This window comes from Ammospiza caudacuta, chromosome 15 (genome assembly GCF_027887145.1).
Source record: "Ammospiza caudacuta isolate bAmmCau1 chromosome 15, bAmmCau1.pri, whole genome shotgun sequence".
NCBI classification, from domain to species: domain Eukaryota; kingdom Metazoa; phylum Chordata; class Aves; order Passeriformes; family Passerellidae; genus Ammospiza; species Ammospiza caudacuta.
The window spans coordinates 18,621,484-18,639,703 of NC_080607.1; the positions used below are offsets into that span (position 1 = coordinate 18,621,484).

The window sequence follows — 18,220 nt, forward strand, 5'->3', positions numbered from 1 at the left end:
ATTCCTCCTGCTCTCCATTAGCTCCCAGGGTATGCATAATCAGAAGCTTTCTTTTCATTACCCAGAAAAAGAATAGGTTAAAGTAGAGAGACTTGTGAATGCAGTTGTATTTTTCATTTTCCTCACAGCCTCCCTCACCCTCCTGCCAAAAGCTCCCCATAATGTGCACATCCAGAGCAGTTAAAGGAAAAGCAAATATTGATTGTCTCGAGCTGAAGTGAAGCAGTGAGACAGATGGAGCCACATCATCATATTGAATATAAAGGTCAGGGAGTGAACTGCAGAGTGCTTAAATCCAACAGGGCTCAAAGAACAGGGATTGCTGCTGCTGTCTGATCTGTTAGAAACCTGTTCAGCTGCCACAAATATGGAATATATCCAAACAGAAGCATCTATCATTGTTGGAATGATAGCCCCAAATACATTTACTTCTTGTTTGCCTTTTCTCATTCTTACTTTTGACCCACACAGGCTTTGGACTCAGCCTGAACATCATTTGATTTTTATGGTTGGCTTCATTAGCTTTTAGTGCAGTTTCAGTGGCTCAGTTACTAAATCAAATCCCCTGTGGTTGTGGTTGCATGTGTTCCACAGGCTCCTTGGATGTGGCACATGACTTGGAGGCCCGTTTCTACTTTAGTTTATGCATTTTGGACCAGCAAATCCTTTTGATTTCCACCTTCTTTGTGAAGTTAGTGCTGTTGTATCTGCACAGACTGTTTGAATTTAGCAGTACAGAAACAAAGATGAAAACATTCTGCCTGGAGCAAAAGCAGTGTCAAATATTCCTGCTTGGCTGTCGTTGTCAGGACATCTTCATGTGGCATTGCTGAGACAGCTCCCATGTGTGTCTCTATCAGAGCTCTTCCTCTATTATGTGTCTTCTTGTTTCCTTTTCCCTCCTGTTTTCCTCAGAGAACTCTAAAAAATTATCCTTTGGGATGTTTGGGATTGTGGGGAGGTTCCTCACACACTGTGCTGGTTTCTTTTCTCAAAGCTCACCTAGAAGGGGAATCTCCCCATTGAGCATTTGCTGCCTCACAATCAGAAAAGGATTTGCTGGATTAACCCCTCAGTATTTTGGCTCTCCCTTCCCTGTTTCTGTCTCAACAGCAGCAAGGAGTTGGCTGCATTAACAGGGGTACAGATGGAACATAGCAGTGGCCAAAGTGGAGGCTGATGTTAAATGACATTAAATAATGGGATCTTTTCCATGCCTTTGCAGCAGTCCCTGGGGGTGGGCAGTGACACAGAGCTCTGCTGAGGCCATCCCAGCCCCAGCAGCCTCTCAGCCCCACGGTAGAAAAGACAACTCACAGGAGGGAACTTCAAAAAAAGAGAGAAAATTCAGAGTTGTTCAGTGCTCCCTCCTTGCAGCTGGGAGCCTGGGATCTCCTGCTGGGCCACACTCCCACTCTTTGGGCTCTCCTGATGTGCCAGGCTCTGGGACAGCCTCTTCCCAGCTGTTCCCTGGCTGTGCCCACTGCCCAGGGAGGGTTGGCTGAGGGAGCCCACCAGGGCTGGTGCCCCCTGCCCCACAGCAGCCCCAGGAGCCATCCCTAGGGAGGGGTGAGAGCTGTGAGCTCCAGGACAAGCTCCTGTCCCCGTGGGTGTGAGCAGAGCTGTCCAGGTGTGGGACAGGTGAGTTGTGTCCCAGAAGGGACCCTGGGGCTGCGTCCTGGCCACAGCTGGGCAGAGGCTGCCCCAGAGCCTGGCACATCTGTCAGCTCATTGTCTGGGCCCAGCACAGAACAAAGAGCACAACAACACAAGAAATGCAAAACGCATTTAAAAATACTCTTTCATTTCCCTTTTTGCCAGAAGCAGAAGTGCTTAAATAATAGAGGACAAAAGCAGCTCTTGCAGAACTTCCAAGAGTTGGGAAAAATACAAAGCTCTGTGAGAAGGACTGGGTTTAGGAGATTTTCCCCCTTGTCCTGCCCAGTGTGGGGACCCCAAAGCAGGCAGAGCTGCTCCCCTAAAGCAGGCAGCAGCTCCTGGCTGCAGCATTCCCAGCCCATCAGGTCCTTGGGATATGTGTCCCCTGGACAGTTTAAAAGCAAGCTTTCAGAAAGGTATGAGGCAATTTGTTTCCCTCCCATCAGTATTTTTCTTTTGCAAATTGCTTGGCTGAAAGGCTCAATGGAATATGAAAATCAAAGGGGTAAAGATTAAAATCTAAAAAAAAGAAAGAAAGCACTGCAAAATATGTTTATACTTAAGGAATATTTGTCAGCAGAGGAAGCAGCCAGTCTGTAAATGAATGTCCTGTCACTGCTGATCCACTCTTACAGCACAGGGGTTACTGTGGTGCTACTCCATACAGGGGGATCACATTTTATTTTCTCTATAAATGTAATTTTGTGTGACTCAGGATGGAGACAAGCTGCATGGATGCAATAACTAAGGGCAGCAAAGCTTGCAGGGGTTCAGGGCAGAGGCTGTCCCACGTGCAGTGGAGTGCTTTTGCACTGAGTACAGTGAATATTTGGTGTTTTGCCACGGCTTTAGGGCTGTCAGGGGCATTCTGTGGGAATCCAAGAGGTCTTGGCTCAAAGCAGCAGAGTTTGCTGAGCTGCTGACCCAGGGTGACCATTCACAAGTGATGTGACCTCCTGGTGCCCTCCACCAGTCAGGCTGGCTGGACTCAGGCCTGGTAAAAAGCAGGTGTTGCACCTGTGCTAAATATTTCATTCCTCAGTGTGGCTAAATTCTAGATAAACATTGAACTTTAATATGTATGTGAGCTCTTTCCTGGCAAGAGAAGTGTTCAGTGATGTGTTTCAATGAAACGCTGGGGCTTTCAGTGAGGATTGGGAAGGTGCTTGAAGTCAAGTCCATCTTGAGAGCTTTGCTAACTTAATGCCCTTGATTTGTATGTCTCTCTTTTTTTTTATAAGTTCTTTGATTTAAAAAAAAAACCCACAGTGAGGTTAATGTTGTGATATTCTTGTAGATGGGCAGCAGATCTGGGAGATGGAGGCAACAGTGGACAAAGACAAGAGCCAGCCTGTGAGTATGAAACAGGGGGTCCTCTCCAGCTTGTGTTCAAGGGGAGCCTCCAAGGAGCAGATCAGGAGCAGAAAGAGCAGCAATGCCACAATGAACAAGTGCCAAATGCTGCAGGAGGGATTGATTCCTGCAGCAGAGCCCCCCAAGGGCTGCTGGATGCTGCCCTGCACACCCGCAGTGCCAGCCCAGGCCCTGCAGGATGCTGCCCCTGGCCAGCCCTGGCTGCTGCAGCACATCCAGGGTTTGCCCTGCAGGATTTCCAGTGCTCTTTGGAGGGAAGGAGCCCCTCTCTTCCCTTGCTGGGACCTTGCTTGGGCAGGCAGAGATCTCAGGAGCCAGCAGTGCCTCTGCCATGGGCTGTGCCTGCCCTGGAGGCAGCAGGGTCTGCCTGTGGGTAAATCCAAAGCCTACAGCATAACTGAGTTACTCTGACAAAAAGAGGGAATTGTGCAGTGCACACTCCTTTATCAGGCACTGTGGGATTAGCAGAGCTTCTGCATTTGTCACCATTTCATGCTTTATTTGTAGCTGAGACTTCTCTCCAAGTGCAGGAGGGATACAGTCCGTAGAAACCAACTTGTCAGTGCCAAAAATCATCTGGGCTTCCACCATCTGCCCCTTTCTTCTCATACCCTTCTTTATAGAGATGAACAGGGAGTTCCCCTTGTCATGGCTGGAGGTGTGGCAAGGGGAGCTGCCCTGCAGCCCCTGGCCAGCCTCAGTGCTGATCCTTGCTGTCCCCTGTATTTATTTCAGAGCATGCTTTTTGTGGAAATTCCCGAGTACAGGAACAAGCACATCCGCACAGCCGTCAAGGTGAATTTCTATGTCATCAATGGCAAAAGGAAAAGAAGCCAACCCCAGCATTTCACCTACCACCCAGGTAATTCTCAGGGACAGACTTGTTATCTGAGTTCATGAGCGGGATCTGATTTTCTGCTCTGTTGTTTTCTTGCCATTCTTTGAGGATCTAAATGTTGCTAATTTAATTTAGCCCTCAGCAGCTGCTTGGTTTAAAAGATGCCTGTGATTTATGATCAGGAATTTCCATCAGTTTGGGGTGTCAGTGATCTGTTATTCTGGCAATGGGCTGATGCTGCCTCATTCACTTGGTGGAACTTTGCCAAGAGCCTCAGTGGGAACAGGCTCAGTCTGGGACACGGTGTGACCCTGAAAACCATCAGTGTTGCCTTCTCTGACGTGTCCAGCAATAAGAAAACATCAGATCTGGGAAAGGGCCTGGGATGGAGGAAGGCAAGCAATATAGAGTCTTCAGAGTGAGGCTAGCTGAGAAAAATATGAATGCTTTTGTGATGTTCTTCCTCTGGGGGATTGGTGAGCCGTGTCACAATAAATGCAACAGGATTACTAATGAGATTCCCAGAATTTCTCAGCTTTGGCTGGGGGGAAAATCTTGTGAGAAAACCAGAGTATTGTGTTTGTGGAAAGCAGAAAGCATAAAATAACCCCACCAGATTTTATGCAAGCTTCAAATGATGTCTTAATTTGACTTGTCTCTAAGGAAAGGCAAACATTCATTCAGACTCTTATTTTGGTCTCCTCCAGCCTGAAAATCTCTGCTCCTCTTCCTGAATTTATGAACTCTATAGGGTATCACCGATGTGAAGGGTTTGTACAGTTGCTAAATTGTTCTGCTCTGGAACAGTATTGAGAAGCACACTTCTCTCTCAATATAAAACCTAAAATAGACCACTTAGGAGGAGGAAGCTTTATTTCCAGACAGGAATTTTGCATGACCACTGCATGGTTTCCATTGTGTGGTGTTTCTGTAGTGAGTTTTGGGGAAGATTTGACCAAAAAATCATTGGAAATATAGAGGACCATCATTTACCCCACCAGGATTCATAGTACTCTTACTAAATCATGGTCTTTTAAATGATGGTGTCAGACAGGTCTTCAGCTCTCAGCACTGAGGGAACTTTGTGCAGCAGAAACAAAAGCTCTAGAATATTCAGCTCTGCCTTTGGTCACTGGTTGGATGTTTGACAGGAAGATGGGCAGTTGTTTATGTCCTGGGATTTCTGTTGATTCAGTCTTCTTTGAGATGGAAGTACTGCATGAAACACCTATCTATGACTTCTTATTTTGTGTGTGTTGCAGAATGGCCCTTAAATGAATTAAAACAGGAGCTGAAGTGTTGAATTTTTCAGCTTTAGCAATTTGTCGTTCATTAGTGCATTTAAGATTTTTTAAGAACCTCTTAGCTTTGAAGAATCTTTGCAGTGGTTGCATGTGGGTGATTTATTAAACTCAGTGCTTGTGACATACGAATTTAGACACACAAATCTTGTAAAAGGCTTAAATCTCTTATTGCTTCAAGGAAAACCTGTCTGTTTCTCCTCAGCTGGTTACAAATAACATCCTTTGCATGCTTTATTCTAGTACCATCCATCAAAACAGAGCCCATTGATGACTATGATCCAGCCCTAATCTGCAGTCCAGTGCACGGTGCTCTGGGGACAGTAACACAGCCTTACTATTCACAGCACACGCTGGCCACCGAGTCGCCCTCGTGCCTCGTGGCCACCATGGCTCCTTGCCAGCAGCTGCGCTCAGGCCTCTCCTCTCCCGACTCGCGGTACCAGCAGCAGAGCCCGGCTGTCATTTACCAGAGGAGCAAGAGCCTGAGCCCCAGCCAGCTGGGCTACCAGCAGCCGGGCCTGATGGCCACGCCGGCCGCGCTCGGGGACGGGCACAGGTCCGTGCTGGTGCACGCCGGCTCCCCGGCGCAGAGCTCGGCCGTGCTGCAGCCCTCCCCGGGCCACCAGCAGCCCTCTCCCGTCATCCACTACTCCCCGACCAACCAGCAGCTGAGGTGTGGCAGCCACCAGGAGTTCCAGCACATCATGTGCTGCGAGAGTTTCGCGGGCGGCGCGTCGAGGCCCGGCCAGGCGCAGGGCGGCCAGGCGCCGAGGCTGAGCCCCGGCTCGTTCCCCACGGTGATCCAGCAGCAGGCGGCCCCGGGCACCAGGGCGGCCAAGAACGGGCCCCCGGGCACCGAGCACAAGGACGTGCTGCCGGCAGGAGTCACCATCAAGCAGGAGCAGAACCTGGACCAGGCCTACCTGGATGATGGTAAGTGCTGTGCCCCTCTCAGGGCTGCTCGGTTGGAGGGGGGGCTGAGGTGGGAGTTCCCAATGCTGCTGTTGCTTGGCGTGGCCCCCTTGGTGGCTGTGGGCATTTGCTGTGCTTTCAGGCTGGATTGGGTCTCTCATTAGGTGCATTGTTGGTTGATGGCAAAGCACTTTGGCCACTCACCCGCAGGACCCCTCTGCTTGCTCTGTGCCACATTGAGCTGGTCCCATTTTGTCTCCCTTTGCCAAAGGTCCCATTGCCAGTTTGGAAAATGGCGGATCTGAAATTACTTCTTCATTATTTTATTATATTTTTTCATACCAGGGCAAAGTCCACTTTGTAAAATGCTCTTGTACATTTTGTACCAAAAAAAAAGCCCATTGAGCAATCTATCAAGGCCTGTAATGAATGGGGTAGTGCTGCAGGCAAAACCATTGCAGATGTTCTAGATGAACAGTGGGACATTGATAAGTTAAACAATGCTGTTCCTTTGTTGTGAGCCAGCTGATTTAGCCTTTAGGAACGAACATAAGTTAGAGTAAAGCTTTCTTTGAACATATCCTGCTTATTCTTAGGTAGGCAGCCATTGGCAGGCTGGTTGATTGGTTCTTTTATTAAAGCATGTTTCTGGCAGGAGGAAATCAATGCAAAATTAATAGTGCAGCTGGACACGGCAATCACGGAGAGCAGCAGCAAACCCAACATTGATTTTAGTGGGAGCAGAGTGAGGCTGCTGGAAACACTGCTGCAAATGCAGGATGTTCCTGTGCAGGAAGCACAGACCCGATTGCCACAGATGGTGGCTCTGCTCCCCTCTCAGTGCAGGCAGTGTGGGCTGGATCTCCTGGTGTGCACCAGGATGTGCTCCAAGCACCCAACAGTTTGGGATTTTTACTGCACTTACTGGGAGTAATGGTGAAATTGTGTCTGTGAAAGTTTTGCTTTCCTCAGCTTGGGTCCTGAGTGCTCTGTTCCGTGTGCAGCCTTCACTGCTGGGTTTGTGGGCAGAGGTTGGATGGTTTCTCTGTTACTGTGTTTGCAGAGGGGTGATGCAGCTCTGGTGCCATCACAGTAAAGTCTGGAGAGCTTTTACTGGCTCTTTTCTCTGAGCAGGAGATTCAGGAGATTCATTTAACTTGGGATATTCACTTTTCATTCAGGGAACTGGGCATGATAACAAGGCAAGAGAATCTTTCTGACAGGAGAACAAAGCACTGTTTTTTAGGGTAATTTTAATGAGAAGCTGAGAGATTTTTCCACATTTCTAAGAATACTTGGTACACACCTTGTAAAAGAAAGAAAGGAGAAAGCTTTTACTTCAAGGTTCTATCTTCAAAGTCAGGCCATAGTCCACTTAAAAGAACTCCTAAGATAGACTGCAAAGTTAATTTTGCTGAGTTTTGCATCAGGCCAGTGACACCCAAGGGCAGCACAGCTCACCCAGAATGCACTCACCCTTCCTGCTAAGGTAGCCTTTAGGCAGAACTGCAGCAATTAATAATGAAACCCCAGGCTTCTCCTTGGCTGGCTGCATCATCTTCAGTTGATTTCAGCCACAGATTGCTTTATCAAGTCAGGCCAGGCAGGATGGGCCACATGCAGTCTCTTTACTGACCTCAGTGAGTTTATATCAGCTGGAAGTGTGACTTGGAGAATTGTGATTTACTTTAGGGCTTTGCAAAGCATTTCATTCTGAAATGTTCGGGACTTGAATTGAAAAGCCACATTGTTTGCTGCTGGGGAAAAGTGACTCAGAACATAACAAAAGCCATGTTTTTCCTGACTAGAAAGTTTGGGTTTGTGCTTTATGGTATTAAAAGAAAGCAAACCCAAAGGATTATAGAGGCTTTGCCCTTAAATCCCTTTTATCCAGAGAGCTCTTGTGAGATAAAGTGAGCTGTGAGGTCTTGCAGTGATTTCCACGGACAGACACGGAGCTGCCGCTGGCCCGGGCACGCTTGGCACGGGCCAATGCTGCTGCTGCTGCTGCCCTTGGGCAATCTCTCACTTCCCTCTGCTCTTCCTGCCTTCCCCCATCTTCCTCCTGCCCCTGCCTTGTTCTCCTTTCTCCAGGGTTCTGCTGACATCCAGCTTTGTCCCTTTGCTCTGGTGCCTGCTCTCAGCAGCCCTTGCTCACTGCCTTGGTGGTTAACTCACAGCCTCAGGGTTCTGGGCTTTGTTTCTGTCCTGAGCTGTGTGGAGGGGCCTGGGCATGTCCCACACTGGCAGTTCCCCATTCCTGGAGCTGGTGCCTCTCAGGGTGGGCACACTGAGGGTGCTGGGCTGTCCTGGCAGTGCCCAGAGCATCCCCAGCTGATGCTGTCGTTTCTCTGCACCCCTCTCTGCTCCCTGGAGTCACTGCTGCCAGCACCCCTCATTGTTGTCTTCTCCCTCTGCTGTAAAAGATGTTATTTGTCCTTCCCGAGAGCATGGCTTGGTTTTGCTCAGAGCCTTCACTGCTCCACAGGGCACAAAGCACTGGGAATGCAGCACGTTTAACCTGCCTTGAAAAGGTGAGAGCTGTTCTCCCCTCTGCAGGAGGACTCCAGGCCTGGGGGCTCTCCAGGTTGAGTGCAGCCAAACCAGCCTGGAGCCCAAGGCAGGTGATGGCAAGGATTTACCATGCTCTCAGATGGGCTTTGCATGTGCCAGCAGTGCTTGGTGCCCAGCTGGTGCCCTCCCCAGCCCTTGGGGACCATTTCAGCAGAGCTGTAGCTGGTTCCTGGCCCTGCTGCAGATGCGCAGAGCTGCCACTTGCTTTGTGAAAGGAGACTTTGGCCCCTCTTCTCCTCTTTCTGTGCAGCCTCAGCCCAGGCTGTGGTGCCTCCTGCAGCTTCCCAGCCCTGCCCTCCCAGCCAGGGTGCCAAACAGGCTTGCAGGAGGGAAAGCTCCACTCCCCAGTCACAGAGGGTGGATTTGGATGTGCACCCATCAGGGACAGTTGCAAGTTCAGCATTGCCACACAGGACTGCCTTCACACACATACCCCTCCATATTTCTCTGTAAAATAGATAGATCTGTAACTTTCTGATAGCAAATACTGGGAAGAGTCCCCAGAGGAGGGGGCTCTTCATGAAAAAGTGACAGGGGATCCTTTGTTACACAGCTGTGCCTCAGAGATTCATTCCTGTGGAATTACCTGGGGAGTGAGGATAGTGCAGGAGTGTCCCTGAGTGCCAGGGGGTGCCTCAGGTGTCCAGGCTAGAGCTGGCAAGCGGGGACCAGCCTCAAATGCAAGTGAAAGCCATGGGGTGACACAGTGATAAGCTCCTTTCAGCCGAGGCCTCATCTCAATATTGTTCATAACCAAACCGCCCACGATGGTAAAAGCTGCCCAAACAACCACATCAATATGTTGACAAATAGAATGTAGTTCCTGTAGCGCCCTCAGAGCACTGAGATTAACTCTTTAAAGCACAAACCCAGCCCCAAATGTAGTTCTTTGCAGCACTGTCTGCAGTCCCCTGGTGGGGCAGGGTTGAGAGGGGTGACCCAGGGCTGGGGCACTGACTGTGCTCCTCCTGCCGAGCCTGTTCCCCCTCTGGGACACAGACACGAGGCTCAATTCCACACACAGATCATGGCTGTGTAGCTTGAGTGTTATCAGCTTGCCTGCCTTAGATTGAGATCTTTGCAAAGAAAAATGATTGCCATTATTCAGATAGTAACTGCCTAACCACATCTGACACTCCCAAGTCTGCTGGATACAGCAGCTCTAAAGTATTTTTGGTGCACAGTGATGTCCTTTGGGGAGGAGAGGAGCAAGGCAGATGCTGTGTAGTGGTTTATCGGGCTGCTGATCAGAGAGATGTTTTATAGTGAGCTCAGGTATTTCGCAGAAAACTCGAGACACGTCAGATATTTCTTTAGAAAGCGGCTGTGCAGGATGTGCAGTGTGGTCCTCACTCCACCCAGCACCTCAGATCCCCTCCATGACAAGCTGAGTGTTCAGTGTGCAGTTCTGCTCATCCAGCACCACTCAGAGTGTGTTACATCTCATCCCTGCATTTCCTTCCTGTGTTCTTTCATTCAGTGCAAGAAAACCTCAGTCTGTCCCCCGGTACGGTGACATGAAATCCACATCTTTCCTTCACATCCAGCAGGAAGCTTTCCTTTCTGGGCAGCTCTGTTCTCCTGGGCAGGAGTACCTGCACCAAACCCTGTGAGAGCCCAGAGTGCTGCTGCAGCTCCCTGTGCCAGCTGGTCCTGGGGGCTCTGGCACGTCCTGAGCATCCTGCTGGCCCTGCCCTGGATGCAGGGGTGGCACAGGCAGCTCTGGCAGCTGGGGGGTCCAGAGGGAACCCTCTGAGCTCTGGAGCTGCTCTGGCAGGGTCCTGCTGGCTGACAGCAGCTGCTTTTCTCTCTAAACCCTGTCCTGAGCCCATGCACAGACAGCACAGAGGTTGGTGGCTCTAGGGGCAGATTTTAGCTTGGTTTGTAGCTGTTTCCATTTTGTGTCCATGCACAGAGTCAAGTAGCAGGGCAGGGCAGAGGGGAATGTTCTTGTCTGCTGGCATTTTAGACAGAGGTGAATTTGAGTCCTACAAATGGGCTGGGGTTCAGTTTCGAGCAACAACTTGCATCTAAAAAAGCCATGCTCTGTTTTTAATTAGAGCTCCTTTTCATAGAAGGTGTGGTCACTTCTGCTCAGGCAGAGTTTGACTAAGAGTGAAGCCTGTATATTCTCCAAAACATTTTGCTCAAACACTCTAGCAAATCTATGTATTCATCAGGCTCATTCCTGGAGCTCTGACTCAGATTATTACAGATTTTCTGTTCTCTGCTGGGACCTTGCAGCCCTCCCTCGGTACACTGCAGCTTTATTTTTGGATCACTGCTCTGTGGGTTTGTGTCAGGATCTCCATGCCCTGTCCTGTGCCTTGCTTTTCTAGAGGCAATGTAAAAAGAGGAAAAGCCTTCGTTCTGCTCCCAAACCTCTCAAGTCTGTTGGCAGGAAGCAGAAGGATCAGTCTGGGAGGAGGAAGGTCTGGGTTCAGTCTGAGCTTGGTCTTTCAGCAAAGTATTCAACTTCCCTGCACTTCAGTTTACCATCATTAAAAAGTGCTTTATCCTTCCCTCTTGTACAATTAAGCATTAATTAATTTGTGTTAGTAACACACACATGGATTCTCAGAAAAATCCCTACACTTGCATATCTGAATATGAATTAAGTATTTGTATTGTTATAGCAGGCTCCATCTGCTCCTCTTCTTCACCTCTAGCAAAAATTCTCTGTTTAAAAGTTCAGACAAATCCAGCCCCATTTGGAGACTGCCCTTTCCCAGCAGCCTCAAAGCATGCAAACCCAAACAAAGCGAGGAAAAGAAAAACCCTTACATCCCAAATCAGCACTAGAGGAAGGAAGAAAATGAACGCAGTGATTAAAACCATCGTTCCACTGGCACCTCTTTGTTCTGGAGCTCAGGAATCTGTAATTGGTGCAGGCAGTGCCCACAGGCGCTGTGTGACAAAGCGTTTCCTGTGGAGCACGCAGGAACACGCAGAGCCCAGAGGAGCCCAGGGCTGCACGGGGGCACCGCTGCCTCTCCCTGGGCACCAAAGCCCAGCTCAGGGGTTTGAGGAGCAGGGCACGTCCCCCTTTGGAGGCTGGCTGTTATCACTGAAAGCACTCAGCTTTTGGGAGGCAGCAGGCCATTTGCAATGATAGTTTTGAAATGCTGGCAAAGAGTTACTTGAAAAAAAGAACTTGTTCGTGCAGTTGGGAATTGAAAGCTTCTAAACCACAATAAAGTCCTTTCCCAGACTTGCTGTCCATTTAGTCCAGGCTCATGGCATTCCTTAGACAGTCTGAATCACAGGCAGCAGACATCTCTTACAAAGGAGACCATAGACACCCATCTGTTGGGAGGCATCTGCCAAAACAGACCGTACATTTACTTTGATTCCTTCAATCCACTTTCAATTTAAAGGGATAATAACAATAACATTTTTCACTCCAGTGAAGGGAAATGGTAATGGATTAACATTATTCCACTGCAGAAGGAGGCAGACAGGCTTGTCCCCAGCTCTCACAGCTGGGTGAAGCAGGATCAGAGGTTTTGAGGGACGTGCTCCAGCTGAGGCAAGAAGTCAGTGGTGGAACTGTGGCTTTCCTGGGGAATCCCAGACTTCCAGGTGCCCCCAGGTGTGCAGGAGCTGGAGCAGCACTGGCTGTGCTGGAGGTGGTTAAATCACATTGCACTGAGGGGAGGGACGGGCAGAGCTGCTGGCTCCTTTCTCTCCTGTGGTGCTGTACCTGTCAGAGAGCAGGAGGTGCATCCCAGCAGTGAGCATTGCTGGTGGGTCACTGGCACTGGGGCCAGCCTGCAGAAACATTCTCATTTCTTGGGGATGAATCTGGAGATGGAGCAAAGCTGTTGTGTGAGCAAGTGCAGGTGTGAGGAAAAGGGATCTTCTGGCTGCTTCACACAGAAATTCTTTCAGTGCAGTCAGAGCTGTACCAGTTTTGACAGCAGTTTTTAAAAATGGGGACTGTGGTGATGAGAGGTGTGCAGCTAGAAAATGGTTTATAACAAAACCATGTGAGGTAGGAAAGGGGATGAACTCATTCTGGTGCTGAATTCTCCATTTTGCATTGAGCCAGAGAAGTGCTCTCTGCAAACCTCGAGCAGGGCTTGTGTTACACTCCAGCAGCTCACCACAGAGCTGGGCTGGTTAAGGTGGTTGGGTTTTTTTGGTTTTTAATTTTATTTTGCTAACACAGCTATTCTGGTGAAAAGCCTTGCCGAGACACAGCTCTGCTGGTGTCAGAGCCTGGGATCAGCACAGCCAGGGAACTGCAGCAGGGCTTTGTGCTGGGGTGGCTGTGCACGGGCAGGGGGCTGGTTCCTGCTCCTGGGGTAGCGGATAGGGTAAATATGGACATATGGGGAAATAAAAGGGATTTTTCTGTGGCAGTAATTGCAGAGCTCAGCCTGCTTGGTCTGTTGAGCCCCTCAGGATGAATCCCAGTAACTCCCAGCACAGGTGAAGCCCTGAGCTGGATTCATGTCCAGGAGCAGGCTTTGCTGAGGGACTTGTACCTGCAGCAAGGGGGTGTTTGCCCTCACAAATAGGGAAAATCCTAAAATCCTCTTAGCTCCCCTTCAGAATGAGCATGATGTAATTGAATATTAATCAGTGAATAGCTCACGTCCACATGGCAGCTCGAGGCTTTTGCTAATTCTTTGCAAATTTCATTGCAGTTCTTGGAATATTAATAGCAATTTAAAAGTCCTTGTGTAACTTTTCTTACCCATCTTCTTACATCCTATCCAAGAAAAAACTAAAATGTTAAAAATACAAGTGGCGTGTTTTGGGCTTTCAAAATTGAGACAGACAAAACTGATGCAACTTTGGGGCGGGAGGTTGATTGCATGATTGAAAAACCAGTCTCATGATTGCTGGAGGCCTGACTCATGAGCCCTGAGCGCCTGGGCTTGGCATTGCTGCTCCTCACAGCTTCGTTTGGTACAAACTGAGTTCGTGCTAGGAATGTGCAGAGGTGGGAAAGGGCTTTTCTCTCCCTAAAGCTCGATGTAATAATGGGGAGGATTCAGCTCCTCCTGCAATGGCTCCTGAAAAGGACTCGAGTCCTTTTTGAGCTGCACTTTGAAATGCTGGGAGCAGCTGCAGAGCCTTGCTGCTCGGAAAAGTTTGGAAAACATCTGCACATTTTTTTTAACTGTTGTGAAATAAAATGCTTGGCAAGAATAACCATCTTAAAGATCTACAATCTTTTTATGGTGCGAACTGAAAGGCAGTTATGGAGTCTTCTACTGTAGAAAAATGCCTGGATTCTCAGCATTACTTGCACTAGCAGAATTTCTCAGCTCAGGTCACCTCCTGCCAAGGAGTAGGGATAGTTGGTGGGGGACTTTTTGTCTGTATAGACCTCTTGTCTCACAAGAATGGAGACCTAGAATTGATTAGCTTAAAATCTGTTTTTTTCCACCTGATTTTCATAGTTTGTTATAAATAATAATGTAATTTGTTTATAATTAACTATACATCTAGAAATATAATAATAATTTGTAATCAGTATTTATTGATAAATCTCTGGCCATTTTTAAATTAAGAAAATGAGGATGAATCATCTGAATTTCCCATCTGAGTTATTTTTCTTGTGAGAACTCAGAGCAGTGAGAGCTGCTTTTCTGCCCAGCAGAAGCTGGTATGGCCTTACACTGCCCAAGCCTTTTATTGCTGTTTCCTCCCAGCTCCAAGAGACTTCTGTGCTCACATTTGGATGCAGTGAGTGCTTAGAGGCATTTTTAAAGCAGATGTACAAGACAATCCTGCACTGGCTGTGCGAGGTGCTCCATGACCTAACAGGTCACTGCAGCTCCTCTGATGTGAAAAGCAAGCAGCGCATCCCCTGTGCCAGGGGAGAGTCAGGGATCAATGGGGGAAGAACAAATACTTGAGACCATCAAACTTGAGCTGCTGGTTTGGATTTTCAGGCAGGTGCTGGCTTTCACACTCTCGCTCTGTAATACAGCTTTTTCTGTGTTTACCAAGGAGAAACCTAAAATGTATAAACAATGCAGTTGTGTCTGAATCATCACTGAGTCCCCATGCTGCAGTTTTGCAAGCACAGAAATCTGGGCATGCATCCAGCTGGGGATTTCACAGATGACTCCTCGCTCTAAGAGGGGTCTGTGCAAAAACCTGAAATCCAAGGATTCCCAATTTTGCAAGCATTCGTATCCTCCAGTTTGTGTGCACATCTCCAAGGGATGCTGCAGTCTGTTTGGAATTAAAACTCTGATCCCTACAAATTTGCATGACTAATGGTCTGCAAATGACTGAGAACTTGGTCTGAGTTGGATTTAGCCAGTGTTAGGTATAAAAGAGTTAAATCTTCAGCTACTGTTAGCTGGAGTTAAACCACTGAGGATCACAGAGCTTCCCCACGAGCAGCTCTTGGTGACCCAGTGACAAACAAGGCTGACACTCCTCATCTTCTTACACGTTCTCCTAATCCACACAGTTCCCATTTTAACCAAGCCATGTCCTTTTGTGGATTTTTAGTTTGGAAACTTTGCACTCCAAAATATAAACTAACTTCTGCCTTCAGCTGAACAAACACTGCTTCTAGAGTGAGATTACAATTCAGATGTAGTGAGAAAAGGATGATTGACTTCTGCCTGTGGATGCTGGAGTGCTAGGCTTGCACCTGAGGGGGAATTCTTCCACGTGGATAATTGTCAGGTGTGGAAGTAAAGTGCAGAAGGGGCTGTCCCTTGCTCCTGGCTGTGGCACTGGACAGGGCTGGGTGTGCACCAGACCCTGAGCTCTGCATGAAGCTGGGACCCTGCACAAGCTGTGCCAGCAGCGTGGTCCCTCCTCAGGGGTGACTTTGATCTCTGCAAGGAGGGCAAAGGCAGCAGTGAATTAGAGAAGTGTGAGTTTGCAATCATTCCCTGTGACCAGCTCTGCCAGGGCAGTCTAGTCAAAGGTTCCCAAATTGTGGTGTGATGTGGTTTGGTTTGGTTTCTTAATGATGGATGACTTCATCAGCCCTGAATGAATGGAGTCAAATGTAGGACAAATAGTGAGACACAGGAATGACTCCTGTGACATTTGCAATGGATGGCTGCTGGTTTATTTAGGTGGTTTTTAAGTTTCTTTGGAAAGAGTGAGAGTGACTAAAAGAAGGGGGAACCACTTCATGAGTATGGGGGTCGGTGGTGAAAGTACTGGGACATTTAAACCTCCCTGGGCTCAGCATCTGTCATTATGAGCAGCTCTTTGGTGGGCTCTGGGTTCCAGAGACTCCCCAGCCATGGGGCCAGAGGCCTGGCTGCTGGAGCAGACACTGCATCCCTTTGGTGTCAGATTCCTCCCACAGCTGGGTTTTCGTCAGCCACTTGTGGGCCTCCAGTTCTGCCCCTGGTCACCAGCAGAGGAATCTGAGCTTGGGACTCAGGGAAGTGCCCCAGCTCAAGGCACTGCAGATGAAGTCATTCTAATTCTGTACAAATGATGTTTGCAAAGGCTGGAAATAGCCTGGACACACCAGACATCAGGCAGATCCAGGCTTAAATCAGGACTGAGGCAAACACGAGGGGAACTTTTAGCAGCTGCATTTTTAATTGTAGTTTCGGTTGTGTACCTTTCTTCCTTAAAATTGCATTACATTTTCTCTTATCTGATTGCTTCTTTCGTTTGCTTTGAGTGGGTGCTGTCTCTTTCCTTGGAAAGGAGTCCAAGATTGCAGCATCTAAGATTCCAGCAGGTAGACCCTGATTTTCAGCTAGGTAGGCTGGGTTTCATGAGGGCTCTTCTGAAGCCATCCTGCAGCTTCATACCCTCAAATAACTTAGTGGTGTTGTAAGATATGTTTCCTTTTCTTAAAAATGCCATTGTTTTTTATAAAAAATTTTCTTCAGGACAATTTTTATAGGCTGTTATTAAAACACAAAACTAGTGCTATGTCTGTTTTAGAAATTAGTATCTCTGGGCCTTTGTTTTTTTCTTGGTTACACTTAATAGCTTTTCAAAACCAATGTAAATTTTAGATCAAGATTATGGCTTCAGAGAACTTCAGGCTGTTCAGATAACAGTCTTGGTTTAGATGCAGCACTGAATGCTCCTGCAGTCTGTCATGCAGGGACACATCTCTGCTTTCAGATGCTGCTGCTGAGCACCAGTGTCAGTGCAGGGGCTGGAGGGAGCCTCTCCTGTGGGGACATTACAGTGCAGCCCTCGGGGCCAGAACCTGGAAAATGATGCCACAGGGACATTGCAGTGCAGCCCTCGGGGCCAGAACCTGGAAAATGATCCCACAGGGACATTGCAGTGCAGCCCTCGGGGCTAGAACCTGGAAAATGATCCCACAGGGACATTACAGTGCAGCCCTCGGGGCTAGAACCTGGAAAATGATGCCACAGGGACATTACAGTGCAGCCCTCGGGGCCAGAACCTGGAAAATGATGCCACAGGGACATTACAGTGCAGCCCTCGGGGCCAGAAGCTGGCAGATGATCCAGCCCTTGATGCCAGTGAGGCTGCAGTGATGCTGTAGTGTCAGAGTCTGTGTGAGCAGCACCAGGCACTCGTGCTCTCCTGAGTGAGCACACAGTGCTGGTCCACGTGGGTGCCCGAGCTCAGGCTGGCAGCATGGGAGCCTGCAGGATGAGGGGTAGCACAGGGCACAGCCTGCCCAGCTCCTGAGCGCCACAGAACCTCTCAGGATTAGCAAAGGGCAGCCTGCACAGCCCCTGAGTGCCTCTGGGGTCTCTCCCACCACCCCTCGGGCGCTGGGTTATCTGGGGAGCCCCTGTCTGTGGCACGGAGGCAGAAATGCTTTGGCAGGGCAAGAAGTGAGGAAATGAATTTTCTTGTCTTTGAAAACAGCGCGGCCATCCCGGCTGGACAGCTCGAATTTGTTGTGATAGCAAAACAAGTTCTATGGAAACCATTGTGAGCCCCGAGCAAGGCTGCCCAGGAGAGTTGGGGAAAGCCGCTTTTGTTTGTTGTGCTTGGCATCGCTCTGCTCTGGATGAAGATGCTTTAATTTTGTGGGGAGACCCAAGAGAGCATTCCTGTTTTTCCATAGCAGAGAGCCTTCCAAGCTGGCATAAGCATCCCCTCTTTCCAGCTGCTCCTTTCCAAACACACTGTGCCTCCTAAAGATAGTCTGTACAGTGGCTGGGGCTGGTGGAAAACATGAAGCCTGCATGGATTAGCCCAGGAATTCATTTGGGCTGACGAATTGGGTTTCCCTCTATAAACAGCAGTAGTGTTTTCATCTTCTGGACAGCACAGCCAGCTTCACGTCCTCCTGCTCCTCGCCCAGCCCTCTGCCTGTGTCCAGCCCAGCTGGGAGCACAGCAAGGCCTCTGCTGGGGATGGAAAACAGCCCGTGCTCTACGAGGTGTTTGCACCTATCTCCCCTCTCAGACAGGTTTTTTCCAGTCCTTAGAAAAGGTGGTGGGGTTATTTTGTTGGACTGGTTTTTTTTCTCCAGTTTATTTTTCTTTCCAGGTAAAAGGGAAATTAAAGTAGTCCCTTCTCCCTGGCTCAGTGACCTTACAGGCAGCCCACACTATGTGTTTTCTTTTCTACTTAGTTTAATTTTAAGTACAGTGTGCTTAGCATCGGCAGG

General features: G+C 48.8%; 1 protein-coding gene across 1 annotated transcript in view; it reads left to right on the forward strand.

Annotated features, from left to right (window-relative positions):
- NFATC2 (nuclear factor of activated T cells 2) overlaps positions 1-18,220 on the forward strand; it is a 71,178-nt gene that overhangs the window by 39,422 nt on the left and 13,536 nt on the right. Inside the window, exons 7-9 of the mRNA XM_058814841.1 lie at positions 2,957-3,012; positions 3,769-3,895; positions 5,416-6,108. Coding sequence (XP_058670824.1) covers positions 2,957-3,012; positions 3,769-3,895; positions 5,416-6,108 — 876 coding nt within the window. The remainder of the gene's footprint in view (positions 1-2,956; positions 3,013-3,768; positions 3,896-5,415; positions 6,109-18,220) is intronic.